This window comes from Cydia pomonella, chromosome 13 (assembly GCF_033807575.1).
Source record: "Cydia pomonella isolate Wapato2018A chromosome 13, ilCydPomo1, whole genome shotgun sequence".
NCBI lineage: Eukaryota > Metazoa > Arthropoda > Insecta > Lepidoptera > Tortricidae > Cydia > Cydia pomonella.
Window position 1 is genome coordinate 21,348,230 of NC_084715.1, and position 12,342 is coordinate 21,360,571.

Here is a 12,342-nt window from a genome sequence, read left to right on the forward strand (position 1 = left end):
TTTTCGAATTGTGTAATTTATTTATTTATCGTATGGCTTAAATATTGTGTAATGAGTAATAAAGATAGCCAAAGAGCCCAAAGCTGAATGGACATTTAAAACGACGGTGCAACACTTGGGCAAGTGGTATCCTAATGAGTCATGTGTGTTTACAAACAACTAATTAACCTAACCACAAACAGTATGTTTAGGATATTAGTAGGGTAGTATTAGCAGCCAATAGCTGCTGCTTATGTAGTTGTTTGTAAATACAGAAACAACACAAACAACTACATAAACACTTGCCCTGGTATTAAATGTCTATTCAACTTTGGCTATCTATATTACTCATTTCATTACACAATATTAAAACCATATGATAAATATGTAAATAAAAAAATTACATAATTCTAAAAGTTTCAATGAAATATTAAAATTGCATAATATGCTTAACAGCAAACAAAAATGCACCTCCAAAAGAATTATGGTTCAAATTATTAAGGCACAATTATGAAATCCATAAAACGGGAACATTATTTTGCACTTGTACAGTCACGTCTGAAAATATCGATACGACAAGTGCCAAAAATATGTATACACGACTTTATTGCCCATATATTAAGGTAGTGTATACATATTTTGGCACATTTTTTTATAGAACGTCGGTGGCAAACAAGCATACGGCCCGACGGATGGTAAGCAGTATCCGTAGCCTATGTACGCCTGCAACTCCAGAGGAGTTATATGCAACGTTGCCAACCCTAACCCCCTCCCGCCCCACGTTGAGCTCTGCACATACATTGTTGTTGTACATTTTTCATACCAATATTTTCAGACGTGACTGTACCAATTGTATAAAGTTGCATCTCATTAAAGAAAGTTGATTTAGGATCTGTTTCACAATGTCCAAGTAAAGTCCTGAATAGTCTACTTGCCACTTATCTGACGAATGAAGTCATTGTTGGTGTTCCACAATCTTCAAATAAGCTTAACTGGTAGATAAAGTGCTAAGGACCTGTTTCACAAAATCCAAGTAGACCTTAATAACAAGGCTTGAAACCGGTTTTTTCTTCATACAAAAAATACTGGTATTATTACATTCTTTTTCATTCTTTGGTTTATTATTTCATTTTTAATGGGACTATCTAATAATACGAAGTTGTTGCCTAAATACATGATCCAGTCCGACATAAAGAGTATAAAATAATTAAAAATATTGGGCTATTTCGGGATTTAAAAATAAACCGGTTTCGACCTTGCTGAATAAGCTACCTGCCACTTATCTGATGAATAAAGTCATTGTTGGCATTTCACAATCTTCAAATAAGCTTAACTAGTAGATAAAGTGCTAAATGTTGCAGGAAGTTTTATTAGATATATCAGACTTTGTGATGCAGACCCTTACTGAAGTTGACTAATACCAAAATAATCACATTTCACCATCTGACAACAATGTCAGGTGAATGACCTGTGATTGCACCCTAAGTGTCTATCATGTTGTTAAAACAGATGTGACGAAAATGAAACAATTACTAATAAAGGTTTAAAATTTATTACTTATGTATACACATAGGTAAATTAAGGGACATTGCCAGTGCATGATTGCACAATCAGTTGTGTAATTTTAAAGGTGCACAACTTATCAAAATTGAATAAACATATCACATAAGATCATCTGCAAAACTGGGGTAGCACAACTATGTGGTATCAATTGTCATAATATTACTTTACTTTAATTAGAAGTTATAAAAATGTAAACAAAAAGTGTTTTTTTACTTGTTTATTTACCTTGAAGGTCAAGATTTCTTATATTCATAAATTATGAATCATATTTTTACACCTGGTATTACCTTTTCTTGCTAAATAAAATATAATTATTTGAGGATATACCTCAAATGTACAATGTTTACATTTTAGGTTTATTATATTGAACACTATCTAAGCATCTTCTTTTCACAATACACAACAGAACTGATGCTATTTATGAATGACAAGTGAACCTCATAGTTGTTTGCATTTCTTGCAAGTTCTAGGACATGCTGTCGATAAGTGAGGCACGCATTGTGGAGGTGATGGCTGTAGGCTTGGCATCATTCAGTTTGAACACACTTTCAATCACCGAGATCTCTGTCGACGTCGTGTCCATGCCACAAAACGCACACCAATCGTTCACCACCAACCCTGCTGCTACCACATCACTACCTCGGTTCACTGTGCCTGCAACTAATGGGACTTGAAGGAGAGATGACAGCTCATCCTGATCTTGTATAGTAGTTTTAGGGTGAACTAAGCCTCCGCGATTACTGAGCGCGGCGTATGAACCAACCAAAACGTTACCGGCTACAGACTGCCGAAACACTTCTACGTTTAGCGTGTCTGCGAGAATTTCCTCTGTGTCGCGGTCCAGGTCGGGGTGAACGAGCGCTACATAGTCGTTGCACGCGATGACGTTCCCGAGCGCGCTGAGGCGCTCCTCTACACGCTGCACCTTGACTGTGTCGGGTAGACTATTGCGTATATGTTGCAACTCTGTGTCGGTGGTCGCCGCTGGCACCAGAAGTCCGTTCTTGTTGGCTACGGTCATGCGGCCGATGATGCGGCACCCCGCGATACTGACATGCACCACAGGAATGGTTTCTGCGAGCTCGGCTTCGAACACGCTGTAGAAATTTTCTGATCCTCCAATAGCAACGAGGCAATAGGAATTTGTCAATTTACTAAACACCCCCACTTCATTGTTATTCTCGAATTGTACACGGACCGCCATGATTGCTGTTCAGATGCGCGATTAAGTTTGAATTTCAATTTATTTCACAATGATTTTATATCTTCACGTGGGGAGGGAAATGAGAAAAACACTCGTTGAAGCGCACACGTCACTTTGACAGTAGAATCCACAGATTATGCAGAGCTCTGCAGAGAGAGGCTGCTTATCAACTGCTTATAGCAAACTTGGATACGTTCGAAAACAACTCTACACAATATCTATAAACTTAAAAATGTTTTGGGTATTAAAATACTTTTTATGCTAAATAATTACATAATTCAGATATTAATATCAATTATTCAAATATGTTTCGTTTACATCTCATTCTTAAAAATCTATTTTATTTGCTAAACCAATGGGTTACATAAAAAATTCAAAATAATTATATTTGACATTGTCACAATAAACTGTCATCATTTGTCGGCCACCATGCGTGTTTTATAGCTACAAAAATGTTTTTAAAATCAATCAGTTACAGAAATTCATAGTCATAATGTAAGATGCGAAGATTTGCAACATTGGATTGTTTAGTCGACTCCAATGATGTTACTACATTTTCATACAACAATGTCCAAAGTCTGAGACAAGCACTGTTATCACATGTAACGTATCAGCCGCGGATACAGCAGGCACTTCAACACACCAATTTTCATTTTCATAGAACTTGTAGTTACGGTAATATTTTAAGAGTAAGTTTTTACTCCTGGCAATTTTTATTGGTCTTCCTTTATTGGTACTCCCCTAGGAAGGCAGCGCCTTATTTAAAAGTGGTCGTTTAACTTCTGCTACAGGAATGTCATGTAGGCGAAGGGAGGACTCTGTTGATGTTCTGGCGTCCTGCGCATTCTGAAAGCGGCGTCACTGTAAGCATGTCTGCCTCAAGTTGTTCTTCGATAATTCCCGTAAGTAACTATCTACCAACTTAGTATAACAATACTCTAGCAGTTTTAATCATGATGACTTTGACGACCGTTACTACTTTTCAGAACCCTCACGCTGATCGGGAGCTGCGCAGCTCAGCGCAGCAGACCGATATCACATGCCGTTACATAGCCGGTATGGGCACACCAGGTACCTACTTAATATTGGCGTAGGTATTTAATGACTTGTAATAGCCCAAAATCTTAGGAGTCAATCAAATCTGATGCATGACCGGAGAGAAGCTGGCACAATGGTTTAGAAATGTTTAGAGCATCAAACTGGGTTTGGTTCTGTGTGAAGGTTTTGTTGTTGCATTTCCAGACCAATAATGTCAATTTCATTAAACAGTGTCAGATACAGAAGAAGCTAGAGAGCGCATACGCGTGGTGGCGGACTCTTTAACGGCATCCGGGGCTCTCTCGCCGCCCGGCGCGGCGCGCTCGCGTTCTATACTCGGCTCTGTCTGCGCTCTACTGCTTGCTAAACAGGTAACCAGATAAAATTCATTGACGTGGATGTTACTTGGTAGCCAAAACTACCAATGACGTCACTATACCAACTGAGGCCTGTAACAAATTCGTCGAACGGCGGTCTCACGGCCTCTCGGTCAAATTAGAGCACTAATCCGATGACATTTTGTTCGCTTTGCCCCACCGTAGGTATAGTTACGCCCCTGCAATATACTTATCTCTGCTAACTGACTCCCAGCAATGGAACGGGGAGGGAAATTATGAAAATCACGAATTTTATGCTACATACAAGTATGCAAGATTTTATGAAAGAATATAATACTTAAATGTAGGTAGGCATTTAAAAGTTGAAATTAAATTTCTTTTTTTATCTCATCAACCTTAAGTTAAGACATTAATCATTAATTAAAACATCAATCTAAATAATCCGTAGGCTTCGCAGTCAGCGCCAAAAGAAGTGAGCAGCGTAGCGGGCAGCCTAGCTTCAGAGAACATCTGTCGCATTTGCTTTGGCGGGGCATCCGCGGAGCGTCTGGAGCGCCCGTGCGGCTGCCGTGGCACCATCGCCGCCGTCCACCGTTCCTGCCTCGAGCGCTGGCTGCTGCAGGCGGCCACCAGCTACTGCGAGCTCTGCCGGCACCATTACGTGGTCACCAGGAGTCACAAGTAACAAATATCTTAGCTTTTTTTTTCAAGAAGTATTATAACATGTAACTTTATATAGGTACCCAACTTTAGCCTAGTACTCGGTAGGTAAGATATATGAAAAATAGACAATTAAACAGGGAATTAATTTAAAACATGGGCAGGCGGGATCATCAGGCTTTTGCTGTCTTTATATTTTACGGTCATTATCGTGTTTTATAGGACCTCCAGGTTTGGGTCCGGGTTATTGCGAAAATCAAAATTCGAAGAAAGTCCAACTCCATCATCACTATCTCATCTAGCCCCTAGTCCCTAGAAAGGGGTGTCCATTATCCTCCAAACTCTCTCAAACTCTTTTTGGCTTGTAAGCATTTAATTGACGTGCCGTCAAAACGTCACCAACAATCGCATGCGAACGATTGAATTCCTAGCTTCGACTTAGCCAGGAATTATTTAAAATCGCATGGCATTTGCTGATGCAAACGGTGCATTAAATGGCATGCGATTTTTTAAGGCTCAGCCTTTAACCATGCATATTGATTCAGATGGTCCTGGATGCGTTCTCTAATCGAATGGGCGCGATCTGGGCGAGGGCGAGCGCTGGCCGCCGACGCGTGGCGCGGGGTGGCGCTCGGCGCCGCGAGCGTGTTCGGCACGGCGCGCGCCCTGCACGCGGCGGACCGGGCGCTGCAGGCCGGCGCCAGGGCCGGCGGCCCTGCTGCTCTGGCTGCGAACCTGTTCTCGTCGCTGCTCATCGGTATCATTGGTATTGGTAACACCTAGAAATTAAAATAGATGTCACATACGAAAGGAAAAGTGACCAAGGCTTCCATAGACTGAAATCAAACTAGCATCATCTTAAGCATTCGCAGATGTCGCTATAACTCTTAGGATTTCCGGGTCGCGGCGGCATCTGTTTGAATTTGTTGAACACGCGCATTCTTCTGATTTCTGAATGGCTCGGCGCCGCTCATGTGGCTTGGCTACTTTTTGTTTAGTGTGACATATATTACAGTTTGCAATTTTCAAAGTAATGCTACTGTCATAAATACATAAGCATCACGAATAGCGTCAGGTATAAGTAAGGTGTCCCACCGCAGTGTACATGCTCTCGCTTTCTCGATAATCAAACAGTTTTCCGAACTCTATGTATACAATTGCGAATATCACAACAATCTAATTTTGAACTAGCGTTTTTCATAGGTGCCCTAAACGGTCTCCTAACAACGTGGATCCTTCTCAAGATCCAGGAGCACCAGATGTCCTGGCAAGCTTGGCGGGACAGCACTCTCCACGTGCGAGTGTTGCTGGCCGACGACGTACCCGACGAAACGCTGACGGACGAAGACGAGAGGCTGCTTGCGCGCACCGATGATCCGCCGACGATTGACAGGAGCACTAATGTCGCTGATCCATTTATGGTCGCTATGCCCTTTGCTTTGCCAGACCCCTGAAAGATCCTCTAAAAATTCGGTGTTATGATAACCTTTAAACATAGTCCTACCAACCCCCTAACAATTTTATCACAAATAGTGACGGGTAATATTTTTGAATATTTATCGATATCGATGGATAAAAAAATTAACAAAACATAGCGAAATAAAAAATAAACTTAACAACATAACAAGCGGTTCGATTTTCTTGTACGCAGTACCTACTTATAATTATAATTTGTTTGGGCGTGGATTGTTGAAAAATTGCAGCAAAACACTCAGTCATATTTAAAGTAATCGACATGTCAGCGAAATTTGTCTACTTCATAGTTTCTACGATCGCGTTTTGTGGCATTTTCTCAATGATAGTGCTGAGCCGTCACTTCAGTACAAGATATGATGATGTATGCATAACTACAGAATAAAAATAATACGAACAATTTTGTTAATAATATTTTATTTCATATCAATATAAATTAACTTATAAATTATTATAATATAATATGATCAATTTGATAAAATCAGTAGGCGATTATTGAAGCCGCGGTTATTAATAAGTCAAGTTGAAATGATAATGAATGAATACAAGTAGTAAGTTAATGGATTGACGTTGAAATGAACGCCTGAGGGGCGCGAGGATACTACTTCCTTATGTAGATAAATAAGTAAAAGCGATCCTTGCAATCAGGGGTCCAATCGCAAAGGTGAAAATCAAATGTATAAAAATCTACGGACTAACCTACGAAGTCGGTACTCATACCGGTTAGTCAAGCTTACGAGCTAATATAAAAAATCACATACATCTTGAGATTACAATAAATAGGACTGTCGAGACGGCGCTGGAGATACAACGAGCTGGGCGGACTTAATAAACATTTGACAAACATTAACACAAACAAATCGATAACAACATACGCTCTTTGGACTCTAAATATACACTTCGATTATACAAAAAAAAATATACTTTTGTGACTTTAGTGTTCGACTACTTAAATGTAACACGCTATATTTTTGGCCACAGTTGTTAATTTTATCGATAATACTCGCATCACTATTTCTATATTTCTTCACCTGCACATAAACATTAATAATTAAATTCAGAAATTGTGCAAAGTTATGTCTTGTCCATCGACAAACCTTCCATTTTTTTTGCATACCTACCTAATAATGTAGTTTAATATAACTCTCAAGTGAAGAAATATAAAAAAAAATCTGTTATTAAACCACAGACAATTAAATCAATAGACGTGACAAGAATTATCCATTCTGTAATCATTGAATTGACGTTACTGTCACGACTATCCCTCCAATTATCTTTGATCCTGCGAATTTCGACTCTAATTCTATCTACGTAAGTGTGGCCAACCATACAGCGTGCGTATGCGCCGGTCAGCGCTCATCCTTGAAGCGGCGGTGGATGGACTGCACGTACGTGAAGACGCACTTCCAGTCCGGCTTGCGCATAGCGACCATGTCATCCACGTCCAGCAGCGGGTAGATGCCCGCCTTCTCACTGGAAACGAAAGAAAAAACATCGTTATTTACATGTTCGAATTCTCAAGTCATGTCTAATAACTTGTTTCCCTCGGGGCTGGGATGTCAGAATATATGGCAGTCGCTTTCGTAAAAAACTAGTGACTATGCCAATTTTTTGGATTAGTTTCCAAACGCACCTCAAAATCCCATGACATGAGCCGTGGCAAAAAACCGGGATAACGCCAGGAAGATGATGACGACGATGCCTAATTTATGCCTAAAAGTCTTGAAAGCTTTGTAGTGCTCATAATCTAGTCGCAAGGGATATCACTGATCTGTAAAGATGGTAGGTAGGACCCATTTACTCGGATAAAAGAAATCTAAGAGTTTATATTAAAGGCAGAGCCAAAGCCTAACCTATAAGTTCTATTTCCTAATTAAAAATATTACAATTACACATTCAAGATAAATGCTGTCAATACTAGTTTATTTAGAACGGACAAGCGGAGTTAATGTAAATAAGAACTTTACTGTAAACCAAAACTGGCCTTCCCGGATTCGTCAGGTCGTAAAATTCAAATCAGTTTCAAGATTGATATTTACAAGTTATAAATGATACGCTTGCGGTCTAAAATAGACGTTTACGACGCGGATGCGCTGCGTATTGAGTGGGTGGACACGTGCGGTGACTATGCCCAAGACCACACGAATTTGTTAGGCAATTTCTATATAAAATTACACGTTTCAATTGGTCTTGAGTGTACAACGTAGTATATGTGTTGGCGGTGACATCAAGCCCTGAAATACTGCGCATGTTTTGAAGTGATGACTGGTCAGTGCTGACGATTGACGGACTGTCAATGAGTCATCGGTCAGTACCGTGTTGCGAAGATTGGCTCTGGGTATTGCGTGGTTTTCGACTAAGTATCTTGCACAACGCAGTCTTGCAGATCGAGCGAAAGGAGGGACGTAGAGAAGAGAGGAAGATCAGTCAAAGAAGTTTGCATTCGCTGTCATTCGCTATGAGCCTTATCGGAGATGTGTTCCTTACGTCAGGGGATAAATAAGCTACTTACTCGGCGACTTTGAAGGCGAGCGTGAAGTTGTGGCGACGCTTTTCCGGCGTAAGCTTGGAGTAGTCGAACGCGTCGGGAAGGAAGTGGTGAACGAGCGCGCAGAACGCCAGCCCGTCCGCCCAGCTCGTCGAGAAGTTCTCCAGCTTCACATTCTGCGCAAAACATTGCGATTAGCATCTGTTAGCAAGGGCCATCTCACACTTGCATTTTCCATAGCGCTGACTAGACGCCGACGCTCGGACCACGCGAGTGTGGGGGGGGGGCTCTTTATAAGCTTTGACCGACCGAGGTCCAAGCGGTCGTGGAAATTAGCAGGAGACAAGTGGTCGCTGAGATAGCAGATCTATTTGGTTGTTCTCAGGGGTCTTAGAATTATATCATGTTATCACGTCTTTGCTTATAGGTGCGATTTTTTGAACGAGGTATTTTTGTTCACAACGAATTTAACGATAAATGGGGCTGTGCGTTAACATATTTTTGGTAGGGTAAATAATATAAGATTGTAGAATACACCCCCTCGTAAGTCCCTGCGTACTTGTACAAGTAGTAAATAGTTTTGAACTTTTATATATATATTATAATAAAGAACGTTCCAAATTCAGAAGAACAAAAATTAACCTGTGTTCTACGAGGTTAAATCAGAACCCGTACCATGAGTCACTGACGGTGTCAATACTGACATATACGCTATCGAGAACGTAATTTACTTTCCATACGTCTCGCTCGCACTTATATGCGAGTACGAGCGAGATGCATAGAAAGTAAGTTACGTTCCCGATAGCGTTTATGTCAGTGCCGAACTGGTGGTAGCCACACAGTAGCGATTTGCGAAGGCGGATGTTCTAAGTCACGCTATGGTATTGACGGTGTCTGTCGTCTCGAGTGGTTCTTTATGTCATAGACGATAGAAGAAATTGGTCGTATGGAATCGCAAGGTTCAGGTGAAATTGTTGCTATAAAATTTTCCTTTGAAATTAACAAAACTGAAATTAGTTCCGACCCATAGGCCTAAGTATGTTAAGAGAATCGTATTTCTAAAATAACACACCATGCACAGTTTTGCACAGCAACAGTACTTACACTCTTTGCGCACATGCTTTTAATTTGACTGCTTAAAAAGTGTCTGTCATAAAATCAAAACAGACAATTCATTATTTCACCCTGAGGTCGATTCTAATTTAACAATTTGTTACTGGTGGTGGTTTGAAATGGTTTTGATACGACCTTGACGACCGTCTTGATGATTGCCGCACTTTGAGGCAGGACGTTTACTTCATATCGAATGCACCGTCCAGTGCGACTGATTTTTAAGATCGTGTCAAAATAAAATCAAAACAGTAAGTTATTCAATTTAAATCGGACTCTCGTTGGAACCTCGGGCCGTTCTCGAGAATGTCGTCCCTTTTGTATGAAGAGAAGTGTGTTATTAGTAAATGGAGAACGTTCTCGTGAACGGCACAACTATAACTTGGGCCCTCACTCATGTTACAGTCGATATGTAACAGTAAAAATTAATGATACGCAACGAAAGATTTATTAGAAAAGACATATTTTCACACTCATCGAATCAGGCTCAAGCTGTTATTTTCATTTGATTAGAGAAAACAAATTATTTGAGAAAACGTAACACTTATTTACTAAATATCCGTTACATGAATATTTTAATTGGTGTTGGTTTGTTACTAGGTTAAAACGCTCAGAAGTAGTCAGTCCCTACGGATGAATGAATAAGTATATATACAATTAAGTAAATACCGTGATACATGGATAAAATAAGAAAATACTAGCCATATAAAGCGACGGAAAGCTTATCTTTAGGGTTGCCAATTGCCTAATATTATTAAAAAAAATCGTTTAAACATGTATTGTCAAAGTATCACCAACAGTATGCGCGGCAGCAGCTTCGGTGTGGTCAGATTTTAAAATCGAATACCAAGGGCAACACTTTGCGAACACTTTGTGAACCTTATATCTTTGTTAAGTTAGGTTGAGTTTTAACCAGCGATGTGCGAGAATGCGTAGCGATGGATGTGTTTGTTAAGAATCAACAGAATCACTTCACGCCGAGCGAGGATAGGTGCCTAAATGAAGTGATTCTATTGGTTTTTAACAAGGACATCCAAATATCCGGTGGAAACGCACATAGTTGTCAGTTAATAGTGTGTTGATGCTGCGAGTACTCACGATCCCAAAAAAGCGGAACTAGGTGGAAGTCTCGCTCTTGCAGGACTGTGGGTTATTTCAGGCAATACTTTGTAACAGTAAATTTTGCTTATTTTGACAACTGGCAACCCCAAGTGTGAGTGCGTGCTGTGACGTGGCGAGTTATCGCGTGCGCGGGACATGCTCTAGCTACCGGCGGCTCTCGACCCCCCACCCCCCACTGCATATCACCGACTGGACTGGTATGTAGCTTGGTGCATTATCGCAAGACTACAAAATGATGTTGTCAGATCATGTAGAAAAACTGTTGTTGGTTCGAATTGTACTTTACAGACGTAGCGTCCCGTTCGTAATGCCAGTTTTAACCACTTATTACAAAAACATATTTTCAGCTTTCCCACGAGTTCTTAGAGCTCGTACTGAATTTATGTTTTGCTTTAGTGATTGTGCTAGTATTTATATGGCATGCAGTTGTTTTAAATTTTCTGAATTGTAATTTGCACCAGTACCTACTCACCGTAGGTAAGTGTGACAGAGAGCACACTACATATTCGCTTGCAGCGAGTGTTTGTTAGCGCGTTTAAAAAAGGATGTACTTAGGTACGACATGGAGTTGTCGACTAACTATGTTTAAAAAGTGAAAGCCATGAAACAATACTAATCATTTGTAAGTGCGAGTACTGCGAGTGAATCAAATTGTGGTTTTCTACGAGTCATTGTGATAAAAATGGTGTTTTAGTACAGTGGTGTTCTAAATTTCAGGTGAAATGATTATCTAAATATCTATTTCGACTATATTTGTGTTTACGTTACAGCTATATACATTCGCTTGTGTAAAAGTGGGGTGTGCGGGGGGTCCTCCTAAACAACCAGAGCGCTTATAACCCCCAGTTGCCAGGAACCGGCGTGTACCTCGTAGTCCCGAGTCTTGTCCCGACACCACTGCAGCAACCGTTCTTTAATAGTGACAGCGCTGGCTTGCAGCGCGGGGTCGGTGAACTTGAAGAGGGGCTGCGACGGAGAGCCCGGGCTCTGCGGTGACTTGGGCGAGCTACAACGGACGCAACGTTAGTCTGGAGCCCTGCTGTGCCGTTATTTACGACGCGTGTACGTTAGGATGGACTAACTAATGGTTTGGTTAAGTACAGTTGATATGCGTATTGTTGTCCCGATTATTGTGTGATAAACATGTTGCTTTATATGTCTGCTTTCTGTCTGGTGAAATTATAACCTATAAAAATATTCTTTTTGAGGTTATAATTTAGTTAGACATGTTATACAAAGAAACTTATGCTTTACTTTGTCTACATGACCCAATATACTAGACAATAATTCGCCTTCTGAGCAGACAAAGGCTAAATATAATGTAAGTGATTGAAACCTTTGTTTACTTATGTTATTTTGTCAACTGT

The 12,342-nt window shown here is 40.4% G+C and overlaps 3 protein-coding genes across 12 annotated transcripts in view; 1 reads left to right on the forward strand and 2 right to left on the reverse strand.

Moving 5' to 3' along the window:
* Window positions 1-1,512: 1,512 nt before the first annotated feature.
* LOC133524614 (eukaryotic translation initiation factor 6) lies at window positions 1,513-2,988 on the reverse strand. The gene has a single exon (XM_061860750.1). It carries the CDS (start codon window positions 2,744-2,746, stop codon window positions 2,009-2,011), a length of 738 nt encoding a protein of 245 aa, XP_061716734.1. The 5' UTR covers window positions 2,747-2,988; the 3' UTR covers window positions 1,513-2,008.
* Window positions 2,989-3,139: 151 nt separating this feature from the next.
* LOC133524604 (E3 ubiquitin-protein ligase MARCHF2-like) lies at window positions 3,140-6,655 on the forward strand. Of its 5 annotated transcripts, none has more exons than XM_061860726.1 (7): window positions 3,140-3,348; window positions 3,538-3,648; window positions 3,733-3,817; window positions 4,016-4,155; window positions 4,571-4,803; window positions 5,328-5,548; window positions 5,986-6,655. In XM_061860726.1, exons 1-7 carry the CDS (start codon window positions 3,247-3,249, stop codon window positions 6,234-6,236), a joined length of 1,143 nt encoding a protein of 380 aa, XP_061716710.1. In that variant the 5' UTR covers window positions 3,140-3,246; the 3' UTR covers window positions 6,237-6,655. The 5 variants fall into 5 exon arrangements, with proteins under 5 accessions (XP_061716710.1, XP_061716707.1, XP_061716708.1 ...); XM_061860723.1 differs by having other exon boundaries at window positions 3,141-3,435; XM_061860724.1 differs by having other exon boundaries at window positions 3,141-3,435; window positions 5,328-5,539.
* Window positions 6,656-7,364: 709 nt separating this feature from the next.
* Window positions 7,365-12,342, reverse strand: part of LOC133524583 (titin) — a 108,330-nt gene continuing 103,352 nt past the window's right edge. For 3 of the 6 annotated variants that reach the window (XM_061860665.1, XM_061860666.1, XM_061860664.1), the window contains 3 exons: window positions 11,843-11,981; window positions 8,768-8,919; window positions 7,365-7,728 (listed from right to left, as the gene is read on the reverse strand). In XM_061860665.1, coding sequence (XP_061716649.1) covers window positions 7,605-7,728; window positions 8,768-8,919; window positions 11,843-11,981 — 415 coding nt within the window. In that variant the 3' untranslated portion in view covers window positions 7,365-7,604. Of the gene's footprint in view, window positions 7,729-8,767; window positions 8,920-11,842; window positions 11,982-12,342 lie in introns of those variants that run through there. The other 3 variants (XM_061860669.1, XM_061860668.1, XM_061860667.1) reach the window with 3 other exon arrangements.